This window comes from Octopus sinensis, linkage group LG10, assembly GCF_006345805.1.
Source record: "Octopus sinensis linkage group LG10, ASM634580v1, whole genome shotgun sequence".
In the NCBI taxonomy this organism is placed as follows: domain Eukaryota; kingdom Metazoa; phylum Mollusca; class Cephalopoda; order Octopoda; family Octopodidae; genus Octopus; species Octopus sinensis.
Genome location: NC_043006.1, coordinates 2,014,601 through 2,027,727, shown reverse-complemented (window position 1 = coordinate 2,027,727; position 13,127 = coordinate 2,014,601). Strand labels below are relative to the sequence as shown.

Genomic DNA, 13,127 nt, shown 5'->3' with positions numbered 1-13,127 from the left:
CACATTATCACAGAAAAAGTAAGATTTTTGGTTTTCATTTTACAATGAAATATTTACTAAGGAAAAATGTTATTTATTGTTTATAAACAGGAAAGTAGCAGATAAACAAACCTGACTCCATCTGTGGCTATTATGCGAACTTCTGCCACAAACCATTGCTTGTATTGGTCCTTAAAAAGAAATAAAAGGTATGTTAATCATACATACATACATACATACACACACACATGTATAGATATATATATACACACAGATAGAGACTTTTGGAAATGACAAATTCACAGGAACGTGGTGATACCATTTAGAATAACGAACTCAAAACCAGTGGCCAGAGTGTCAATAAGTTTAAATCCATAACTGTGAGTTTGACAAAATATAATTTGTCAGACTCATTATTATGGATTAAACATACGCATGCATGCATGTAGGTAGGTAGGTAGGTAGGTAGGTAGGTAGGTAGGTAGGTAGGTAGGTAGGTAGGTAGGTATACAAAAATGTGAACGAGCAGGATATCAGATGTTGTTGCACACTGCTGGCCACAATGTGCTTTTGCATTGATTTAACCTTTAAATGACGCCACCCTGCCCTCATCAAAAGCGGGGAACTGGAGCAACACAAAATGAACTGTTTCGCTCAAGAAACCGCCCAGTCAGGGAACTGAACCCACAATCTGTCAATCATGAGTGAAACACATACACACACACACACACATACAATACATATGTATATAGATTAATTATAAGAATCATTAGAATCTAGGGACATCAACATGTAGGATGCCAGAATTGGCAATGTACAATAACATAAGATTCACAGTGAGGCAAAACAACCCTGAAGGCATTGTGTTGGTAGGGTACCGTAGATATGTAAGTAACAAATCCAATTTAAACTGTAGATCTGACACAAAATTGATTCTAGGAGCAGCATAGGTAAAAAAACAGAAGAGCACAAATGGGATTTAAAATTGACAACAGCTGTTTCGGTAGAAGTATTTTGATGTATTCATAGATGACATCATAGCATAAACCAACCATCTTCAAGTACAATTTTAAACAGGTGTAAACAGGTAAGGTAAAGCCCTAGTTGGTGACATATCCAACAACATTTTGGATAAATGGTATTTTAAAAGAGAACATTCAAATCAGAAGTATAATGGGCATTCAAAGAAGTAAAGCGATCAAACACTTCTATTATTTTGAAGAGTTATCTTTATTGGTTTATAGTCATAACTTGCTATGAGGTAAGTGGGAAAAAAATATAGACAAACCGTTGCCAAGGTATGTCCTTAAGATCATCAAAACCAGAAAGATATCTTGTTGGTTAAGTGAGATAAAAGAAAGCAGGCCTCGGGGCAGCAGAAAGTCATAGAACTGCCATCCCCTTTCCACACTTGTACACACACACACACACAGACAGACACTCACATTCATACACACTTATACATATGTATACATACATATATAAACATATGCGTCTGCATGGATGATGGTGTACTTGCTTTTAATGAGTCTGCAAAGAAAGAAAGAAAGAGGCTTGGAGATGCCGTTATGAAAGACTGCTGAATGTGGAGAATGAATGAGAGGAGAAGAGTCTGCCAAATGTTGACCCAAATGAGGGACCAGCTACCCGAATCGACAGAAGCCTGGTAGTTAAAGCAATTAAGGATATGAAGACAGGGAAAGCCTCAAGCCCATCAGGAATCACCGCTGAGATGCTTAAAATAATTGGCGGTGTGGGTTATAGCCTAATCACCTGTATTGTAAATCAGGTGGTTCGTGAATGAATCATACCCAATGACTGGTATTGCAGCACAATAGTCAACTGCTGCAAAAGTAAAGGTGATGCCTTAGACAGAAATAATTACAGAAGCATCAAATAGTTGATCAGGTGATGAAAGTTACGGAGCTCAGCTAATTAGGGAGAAAGTTAGTCTAGAAGGAGAAATACCTAGCAAAAGATAAGCATCTGTACTTAGCTTTTGTTGACTTGGAGAACGCTTTTGACAGAGTCCCCCATCCCTTATCTGGTGATCAGTGTGGAAACTAGGGATAGACGAGTGGTTGGTGAGAGCCGTACAAGCCTTGTACAGGGACGCTACCAGTAAGGTGAGGGTAGGCAACAAGTACAGTGAAGAATTCAGGGTAGAAGTAGGGGTTCACCAAGGATCGGTGCTCAGCCCCTTCTTGTTCATCATAGTTCTCTGGGTAATAACAGAGGAATTCAAGACAGGCTACTCCTGGGAGCTCCTCTATGCTGATGACCTTGCCCTTATAGCTGAATCACCACCTGAACTAGAGAAGAAGTTCCAGGTATGGAAGCAAGGTCTAGAATCATAGGGACTTAGAGCTAGCCTAGCAAAAACCAAAGTTATAGTAAGAAGGAAGTCAGACAAATCACAAATCCCTTCAGGTAGAAAAGGTGTAGGTAGAATCTTCATAAGATGCACCCAGTGTAAGCTTTGGACACAAAAGGTGCAGCAACATCAGAGGAAGGTTAACAGGGAAACTAACTTTTGTATGTTGAAGGTGTACATGTGCAATAAATGCTGAAAATTCACAGAAAATAGACTTCCTGCAACTGCCAGTGGGGGGAGGGGGCAAGCTAGAGGTAGTAGATAGCTTCTGGGTGACCAAGTTAGTAGTGGAGGTGGATGCTCCAAGAGCATAGCTGTGAGAATAAGATTAGGCTGGGCAAAGTTCAGAGAGTTCCTACCCCTGCTGGCAACAAAAAAGGCCTCTCCCTCAGAGTGAAAGGCAGATTGCTTGATACCTGTGTGTGAACAGCCATGCTACATGGCAGCAAAACATGGGCTGTGACAGCTGAGGACATGCATAGGCTTGAGAGAAATGAAGCCAGTGTGCTTTGCTGGATGTGCAATGTCAGTGTGCATGTTCAACAGAGTGTAAGCATCTTCAGGGAAAAGTTAGGCATAAGATATGGTGTGCAAGAGAGATGACTGTGCTGGTATGGTCATGTGATGTGTATGGATGAAGACAGCTGTGTAAAGAAGTGCCATCTCTAACCGTGGAAGGAATCTGTGGTAGAGGAAGACACGGTACAAGGCAGTTAAGCATGATCTTTGAACTTTGAGCCTCACAGAGGCAATGACTGGTGACCGAAACCTTTGGCAATGTGCTGTGCTTGAGAGGACCTGTCAAACCAACCACACCTGTGCTGGTGGCATATAAAGAACATCCTTTGAATGTTGGGCCTCATGAAGGCAAAGTGGATGAGTTCCTTTTGAGTGTTGGGCCTCATGGAGGTACTGACCGAGACCTTTGGCATTATGTCATGTTTGAGAAGAAGATCCATCAATCCAAGCAAAATCACAGTCGTGGCAGATACTGGTGTCATGCAAACTGGCACCCATGCTGGTGGCATGTAAACGCACCCCAGGGTCACACAGATGGCCCCTGTACCGACGGCACGTAAAAGCATACATTACACTCTTGAAGTGGTTGACATTAGGAAGGGCATCCAGTCATAGAAAACCACACCAAATCAGACTGGAGTCTGGTGCAGCCTTCCATCATGCCAGCCCAGTCAAATCGTCCAACCCATGCCAGCATGGACAATGGACGTTAAATGATGACGATACACAAACACAATATATATATAAACACATATACATACACATGCACATATAAAAATGCACACGCACACACAGCACTATATTCATATAGTTATATAGAATATTGAGATATAAACCAAACAATATATCATAAAGATAGAAGCAGAGGGTCATCGGCCTTCTGGTTATGTAATCTCATTATACTTGTTTGTAACCTCAAAATTCTTTAAATAGTGAAATATTTGATAATCAGGTTTATGACCAAGCTCTCTGTCGATGAGTGCTTATATATATTTCTTATAATTCTTCGTTTATATTAAATTACTTGCTTTATATCTCTATATTCTACAATTATTATAAAAATATAGGGCTATGTGTGTGTGCGTATATATATATATATATATATATATACATATATGCATATAAATGGTATTTTTATAAGCTTAAAGCTTATAGCAATCATTGTGCAAAGGACTAAGGAAAATAGTCTAATAATGGGGCATAGAAGCCCTCGCCAGAAAAAAGTAGGCTTTCCTGTACGCATAGAACTCGAACACACATTTTTTTGTTAACATGACTCAGTGTGTCACCAATTACACCAGTGAACCAGCCTGCTCCTTTCTGTCAAATAACAGGCTGGTTCGCTGGTGTAATCGGTAACACAGTCGCGTTAACAAAGGGATGTGCATTCGAATCCCACACATTCAGGAAAGCTGACTTAAGCTTATAAAAAATACCATTTTTATTGTTTAATGAATTGTAAAATGACACCACTTAACAAAACCATTCATATATACACGTATATATATATATATATATATAGACACACATATGTATGCATGCACAAGCATGTGCTTGTATATATATGAGCGTGTTTGTATATATGTGTGTGGGTGTGTATGTATGTATATGCGTGTATATGTATGCATGTATATATATGTGTATATACACGTATATATATATATATATGTGTGTGTATATACATGTATGTATATATATATCATCATCATCATCATTTAACGTCCGCTTTCCATGCTAGCATGGGTTGGACGGTTCAACTGGGGTCTGGGGAGCCCGAAGGCTGCACCAGGCCAGTCAGATCTGGCAGTGTTTCTACAGCTGGATGCCCTTCCTAACGCCAACCACTCCGAGAGTGTAGTGGGTGATTTTATGTGCCACCGACACAGGTGCCAGACGAGGCTGGCGAACGGCCACGCTCGGATGGTGTTTTTTATGTGCCACCGACACAGGTGCCAGACGAGGCTGGCAGACGGCCACGCTCGGATGGTGTTATGTGCCACGACAAGGTGCCAGATGAGGCTGGCAGACGGCCACGCTCGTGGTGTTTTTATGTGCCACCGACACAGGTGCCAGATGAGGCTGGCAGACGGCCACGCTCGGATGGTGTTTTTATGTGCCACCGACACAGGTGCCAGACGAGGCTGGCAGACGGCCACGCTCGGATGGTGTTTTTATGTGCCACCGACACAGGTGCCAGATGAGGCTGGCAGACGGCCACGCTCGGATGGTGTTTTTATGTGCAGAACAGTGCCAGACGAGGCTGCAGACGGACGCGGATGGTGTTTTTATGTGCCACCGACACAGGTGCCAGATGAGGCGGGCGAACGGCCACGATCAGATGGTGTTTGTTACGTGCCCACAGCACGGAGGCCAGTCGATGCGGTACTGGCTACGGCCACATTCGGATGGTTTTCTTGTGTGCCACCGGCACTGGTACCACAAAGATACAATATATATATATATATATATATATATATATATATATACGTGTATATACATGTATGCATGTGTATACATATGTGTGTATATATATATATACATATATATACATCATCACCATCATCATCATTTAATGTCCATGTTCCATGCATGGGAAGGACAGTTGACAGGAGCCAGCCAGGTAGAAGACGACCCAAGGCTACTGTATCTGTTTTGGCAGGGGTTTTATGGCTGGATGCCCTTCCTAACACACAGACATTTTTTTCCCTTTTTTGAAAGCATTCGATTGTTACAAAGTCCTTAGACTACCGAAAACATAAAGAGCTACTAGGATAAAATGGATGGTAGACTGAAGTCAACAGGTTATGATGTACATTAGACTTAAAAGACTGGAGGTCTTATTAAAGAGGAAAACAAGACTGTGGAAGGAAATTCCAAAGTTCAGAAGTGCGAGGGAAGAAACTGGTAGTGTAAAGTGCTTTACAACACTTAGGAGCTTACAGAGTGTACTGATGAGAATTGGATGCAAGTCTAGTTGATTGCTGATAAGTTCTTAAAGGAGGAACCAGAAAAGAGAGCTCAGCTGAACAACGTCCATGCATATATATATATATATATATATGCATGTGTACATGTTGTTGAATATGTTATCATCAAGGCCTTACTTCACCTGTTTATACCTGTTTAAAATTTTACCTGAAGATGGTGGATTTATGCTATGATGTGCAGGGAGCACTGGCATCAGCCCTGTTCGAATGGTGCCTTTTACATGCCACTGGTTGAGTCATTGAGATCAAATTTAGATAAGTGCCGAGTAGTGATGTTAAACCAAGTGGACAACTCCGAGTTGACAAAATATGTTGCATTCCTTAAAAACCGTGAGGTTAGCAAGAGAAATGTGACCCAGCTGTAAAACTAAATGTTCTGGTGACAACCAACAGTGTTCCATACTAACATGGAGGTAAAAAAAAAGGGGTTGCAATAAAGTTTATTTAAAAAAAACAAAAAACAGAAGTACATAGAATACAATTTACCTGGAGTAGAACGTTTTCAGCCTCCTCTAATGAACAAGTGTCACATGTTAAATAAAGATAATATCTAGGCAACCAGTAGCAGAAAAGGTGCAGAAATCCTAGAGAAAGCACTGTCAGAATCCAGTAGAAAAACTTTTTCTTTTTGTTAAGGCGGTACCCAATAATTTCCTGAAATAAATAGAATAATGGAATGAGAAATTCTGAAAAAGTAGCAAGAGATGAAATTAACAGCTGAGGTTTTACTATAAATGATTGTAGATATTACAAACACCAGTTTCAGAGAGAAAAGAGAGAGCAGTTTATGAATGGGACTCAAACTATGTGTGTATTATATGCTGAGTGACCATGTTCTTGATTATGTTGTCGAGGGTTAAGTGGCTGATTAAGATAATAATGTAGACAGAAAGGAGGGAAGAAAGGACATATAGTTCTGAGAAGGTCAAGGACCAGGTGTTCTCTGTTATGTCTTCAGTAATGTGGTCAGCTGGCAAAAGATCGGTACATCACTTGAATAAGGTCGGTAAGTGGTAGGACTCAATGACCAAAACAAACTGCAAATATGGCTATGGCCAAAGAAAGCAACCAGACTCACTCATACTTCATTCTGTCTCTCCATGTTCTGTCTTCGACCAGCCAAACTCTGGTCCCTCTCTCCCTCTCAGTTTCTTCTCCTAACATTTTACCTCCACACCTTCCACCCCACCCTATATAAACCAGTTCATTCAGATTCCACTACCTTATATTTTAATACCCCACCACATGGAGTAGAAACCAGAAGATGTTCAGATAAGCAACATGTTTTCCAATCTAGTACACATCTAAAACCTCTTTTCAGCGCAGATTATAATTACTTTATTATTTCATTTCATTATCTCTCAATGTAAACACAGTTTCATCTTCCAATCCATATGTTTAGAGGAAAAAACTCAAGATCCCTTCGCTCAACCCAACCTTCCCTCTTCCTCCCTCTCTTTCACACTCATTTACTATTGTCATTTATCTAATTTTGTCACAGTTTGGCTGACCAAAAACTCTTGGTTGTAGCTCTAGTTAAGAATTCAAAAGCCCAATTCTATCTCATTATTATTATTAATGTTTTCTATGCTGGCAGCCTGAGTTTTTGCTGTTTCACAGTGCACTCGCCCTTCCCACAACTGGAGATTCCTATGGGACAACCTGACCAGATCCATGGATGGTGCAAAGTCCCCTCTCACCCCAAGGTAATGTGGTGGTGGAGCAATGCAGTTGACAGGGCCATTAGGGAAAATAAACAGGCATGTAAGGACTAGAAGAACGGTGGCAGCAGGGAATTGTATCAGACTGCCAGAGGGAAAGCTAGGAGACAGGTTTATTTAGCCAACTAATTAGGGAGAGAGTCAGTTTAGATGAGATGCAGTTTGGGTTTGTGCCAGGGAAAAGCACCACTGATGCTATATTTCTGGTAAGACAGCTGCAGGAGAAATACTTAGCCAACGATAAACCCCTGTACCTGGCTTTCTTTGACATGGAGAAAGCCTTTGACAGGGTCCCCCAATCCTTTATCTGGTGGTCAATGAGGAAACTAGGGATAGATGAGTGGTTAGTGAGAACTGTATAAGCCATATACAGGGATGCTGTCAGTAAGGTGAGGAATTCCAAGTGAAGACTTCCAAGTAGGGGTCCACCAAGGATCAGTGCACAGCCCCCTTTTGTTCATCATAGTCCCCAGGCAAGAACAGAGGAATTCAAGACAGGATGCCCCTGGGAGCTTCTCTATGCTGATGACCTTACTCTAATAGCTGAATCACTATGAGAACTAGAGGGGAAGATTCAGGTGTGGAAGCAAGGTCTAGAATTGAAGGGCCTTAGAGTCAGTCTAGCAAAAAACAAAGTCTTAAAAAGTAGGAAGGCAGACAAATCACAAATCCCTTCAGGTAGATGGCCCTGCTCGATCTGTAGAAAAGGTGTAGGTAGAAACTTCATAAGATGTACCCAGTGTAAGGTATGGACACACAAGAGGAGTAGCAATATCAAAGAATGCTAACTGGGAAGATAGTTTTGTGTGTGGCAAATGCTCAGGAGCAATAAACACTGAAAATGTGTGAGAAAACAGCTTCCATCACATTCCAGGGGAAAAAACTATAAGTAGTTGATAGCTTCTTTTACCTAGGTGACCAAGTCAGTAGCAGGGTTGGATGCTTTGAGAGTGTAGCTACTAGAATAAGAATAGCCTGGGCAAAGTTCAGAGAGCTCTTACCTCTGCTGGTGACAAAGGGCCTCTTGCTCAGAGTAAAGGTAGACTGTATGTCGCATGTGAGCAAACAACCATGCTACATGGCAGTAAAACATGGACCATGACTGTAGGGGACATGCTTACATGGAATGAAGCTAGTATGCTCTGCTGGATGTGTAATGTCATTATGTATACACAACAGAGTGTAAACACCCTGAGAGAAAAGTTGGACTTAAGAAGCATCAGATGTGGTGTGCAAGAGAGATGATTGCGCTGGTATGGTCATGTATTGCATATGGATGAGGACAGCTATGTGAAAAAGTGTCACACCTTAGCAGTAGAGAGAACCTGTGGAAGAGGTAGGCTCAGGAAGACCTGGGATGAGGTGGTGAAGCATGACCTTCGAACGTTGGGTCTCATGGAGGCGATGACAAGTGACTGAGACCATTGGAGATATACTGTGCTTGGAAGACCCAGTAAGCCAAGTGAGACCATAACCTTTTGGCCTATGCCAGTGCAGCGTAACCAGCCCATTTAAGAGTACCCTTCAATCTTTGGGCAATAAACTGAGCTTGTGAAGACCTGATGAGTCAAGTGAAGCCATTGATTTGGCCGATGACAGTACCGCCTGATTGGCACCTGTGCCAGTGGCACATAAAAAGCACCATCTGAACTTGGTCAATGCCAGTGCTGCCTGACTGGTCCCATGCTGGTGGCACGTAAAAAGCACCATTTAAATGTGATTGTTGCCAGTGCCACCTGACTGGCTCCCATGCCAGTGGCACATAAAAAGCACCCACTACACTCTCGGAGTGGTTGGCATTAGGAAGCATAGAAAACAGGCGTTAAACGATGATGAAGATGATGAAATATATACATATATATATATATATATATATATATATATATATATATATATATATATACACACACACACACACACACATATGGATATAGCTGTGTGGTTGAGAAGCTTGCTTTCCAAGCAAGTAGCTTCAGGTTCAGTCCCACTGTGTGGCATTTAGGGCAAGTGTCTTTTGCTATAACCTCAAGCCAACCAGTGCTTTGTCAGTGGATTTGGTAGACAGAAACTTAAAGAAGACCATTGTGTGTATGTGTGTGCCTGTGTTTGTCTCCCGACCATCACTTGACAACTGGTGTTGGTGTGTTTATATTCCTGTAACTTAGCAGTTCAGCAAAAGAGAGTGATAGCATAAGAACTACGCTTACAAAAAATAAATCCTGCAGTTGATTTCTTCGATTAAAATTCTTTAAGGCAGTGCTCCAGCATGGCCACAATCAAATGACTGAAACAAATAACAGAATATAACCATTGCATTTGACAGAGTAATTTGAATGGCAAATGGTTAAAATACCTGTTATGTGTTGTTCTGCACAATGGAGTAAAATATCAAAATAATACCCAATCCAGAATTATCCCATATCTTTGTGTTCAAAAAGACAATTCATATTTCAATATCCCTCACCCTTGTATTCACAATAGACATATAGTATTCGTCATCATGACCATCATTTAACATCCTCTTTTCCATGCTGGCATGGGTCAGACACAATTTGTTGAGGCAGATTTCTAACAGCTGGATGCCTTTCCTGTTGCCAAGTATATATATATATATATATATATATATATATATACTACTTATTTCTTTATCCCTTCTCTTCCTATGGTCTGCCTTTGACGTCAGATCTATTAACGTTTTTTTTTTTAAATACTTAATAATGTTCTGTTTATCATTTATGCAGTCATCAAAATTGTTATAATGTCTTGTTGTTGGGATGGGTTCTCTTTCTTTCTTGATGAGAAGATTACATTATTTTACACCGTTTATTCCTTTGGAATAAAACCAATGTTGTCTTCGAAACATATGTCAAAAGTAAAAGAAATTGAATAACACCTGCATTCAACACCATTTATTTATATATATATATATATATATCTTATTATAAAAGCAGATTTTATCTGCCTCCCTTTGTCAGTTATAGAAATCTACAATATAGGATTTCTTCAATTACAATTTACTTAGCATTTTTAAGAGTAGAATGCATTGGGTTTTGCCAGGTCCACTTTTTAAAATTTAAATTCCAATTAAGCAAAATTTACAGAAAACTCACATTCTGGTGTGTATGTCAAATGCTTTTCTTAATGTGTTTTACACCACACGCACACGCACACACACAGTGTGCAACAAATAAAATGAAAGTAATTCACCTTTTGTAGTGAGTGACTCTTTCAGTCTGCCACTTCCTCTTTACACACATAGACACGCAAATATATAAATAAAATTGTAAGCTAACGTGCGTGTGTGTGAGTGTGTGTGTGTGTGTGAGGGTGCGTGTGTGTGTGTGCGTGCGTGTGCGTGAGTGTGTGACAGGAAAGTATTTTAGGACGAATATAAGACCTATATCGGCGATGTTTCGCTTGTCGTAGCACAGGTTTCCGTCGATTTCCGTAAAAAAATTATTTTTTTACATAAGTAATGAGAGCGAAAGAGACTAAGAGAAAGCGATTGTATGACGAGGGAAGTTCTTTTGAAGTTACCGTGCATGGAACGCATTAATGTACATGTATGTGTGTGTGTGTGTTTGATGGAGTGTGGGAGACAGACAGTATGTTGTGTAAGTGAAGTGCTTCTGTTAGTGTGTGTGAAGAGACAGAGAGAGTAATGTGTGAAAGAGAGAGATAACTGAAATTTTTTACTCGGTTTATGTGTATATGTATGTATGCATGTATGTGTGTGTGTGTGTGTATGTGTGTGTGTGTGTATGTATGTATGTATGTATGTATGACCGATTCAGTGTTTACATTTTTTACGGAAATCGACGGAAACGTGTGCTACGACAAGCGAAACATCGCCCCTATATCCAAGTAGCAGAAAGATCGCCCAAAAGTGTATATAGATATTTAAATGTATTTATATATTCATCTATACACAGATGTATGTATAATGTGTGTGTATATATTTCCATACACGTAACCATTCACTCCGCACAAAGTTTTTTAGGACGAAAATAAGATCTAAAGTTATCTCTAAGTAGCACAGAGATCGCCCAAAAGTGTATATAGATATATAAATCTATTTATATATTCATCTATGCACACATGTATGTATAACGTGTGTGTATATATTTCCATACACGTAACCATTCACTCCATACAAAGTTTTTTAGCACGAAAATAAGATCTAAAGTTATCTCTAAGAAACAGAAAGATCGCCCAAAAGTGTATATAGATATTTAAATGTATTTATATATTCATCTATACACACATGTATGTATAATGTGCGTGTATATATTTCCATAGAGGTAACCATTCAATCCATACATAGTTTTTTAGGACGAAAATATTTATATATAAAAGAAAGGTTGTGTGTCTGTCTACTCCGATTTAGATTCCTAACTACTCCCACATTTTGCGATGCAGTTTAACCAAAACCGGGTATCTTATAGTCGTGATTCATATCGAGCCCTTCTGGGTATTAGCGCGCGTCTACGATGAGTCTATGATTTTACAAATAATTTACCATCATTTTTTCCCATTTTAATGCATATTTTTTAAAATAAACGGAAGTAACTCTCAAACTTCACACCAATATGCGTGCTCATATGCGACGTAATATCACATCAGCAGCATTTCCTCACACCCTCCTTGCACTTGGCGAAGGCAAAATACCAGGGAATGAAAATGGTAATATTGCCATCGATTCCATTTGTACCATTGTTAAGATGCCTTCTGATCTCAGAGATGCAGTGTTCCCAGATCTACAAGCTAATTATCAGAATATGGATTGGATTGGCAAAAAGGCTATACTGGTCCCGAGGAATAAAACTGTTCACCATATTAATGATGAAATGCTAAAATCATTCCTGGGGAAGTCTATGTATATCAGTCTATCGATACAACTCCTGACCCAGAGGACGTCATCAACTATCCAATAGAGGTACTCAATTCCTTTGAGCACCCTGGACTACCACCACACTTTCTCAAACTTAAAGTTGGTGCCCCTATAATGCTCATCAGAAATTTGGTTCCCCCAAAACAATGCAATGGCACACATTTGATCGTTAAGTCCTTATCTCCCACCGTAAGCTTATATCAATATTTGCCTGAATAATCATCATAATTCAGTGCAATCATTAACAGTACTTTCAAGCAATTCAGCCCCGAGCAACGCCGGGCAATTCTGCTAGTACATATATATTTTCCAAGCTATATCCATGTATATATATATATATTTATTTATTTATTTCCCCCATAGCTAGACATGTTTTTCACATAAGACTGGAATCAAACAACCTTGCTTGTATGGTAATGGTATGATGAGGTGCTTAAGAAAGGGCACACACAAACACACATATACATATGTGTATGTGTGTGTGCACGCGTGCACCAAATCCACTGACATGACTTTGGTCAACCTGAGACTATAGCAGAAGTCACTTACCCAAGGTACCATGCACTGGGACTGAACTCAAGACCACAAGATTTGGAAGCAAGCTTCTTAACCACATAGCCATGCCTGCACCTAATACTATGTATTAATATTAGTTT

The 13,127-nt window shown here is 40.0% G+C and overlaps 1 protein-coding gene across 1 annotated transcript in view; it reads right to left on the bottom strand.

Moving 5' to 3' along the window:
* Positions 1 to 13,127, bottom strand: part of LOC115216651 (probable cation-transporting ATPase 13A3) — a 171,944-nt gene that overhangs the window by 95,302 nt on the left and 63,515 nt on the right. The window contains exons 3-4 of the mRNA XM_029786142.2: positions 6,346 to 6,513; positions 112 to 170 (exon numbers count right to left, since the gene is read on the bottom strand). Coding sequence (XP_029642002.1) covers positions 112 to 170; positions 6,346 to 6,513 — 227 coding nt within the window. The remainder of the gene's footprint in view (positions 1 to 111; positions 171 to 6,345; positions 6,514 to 13,127) is intronic.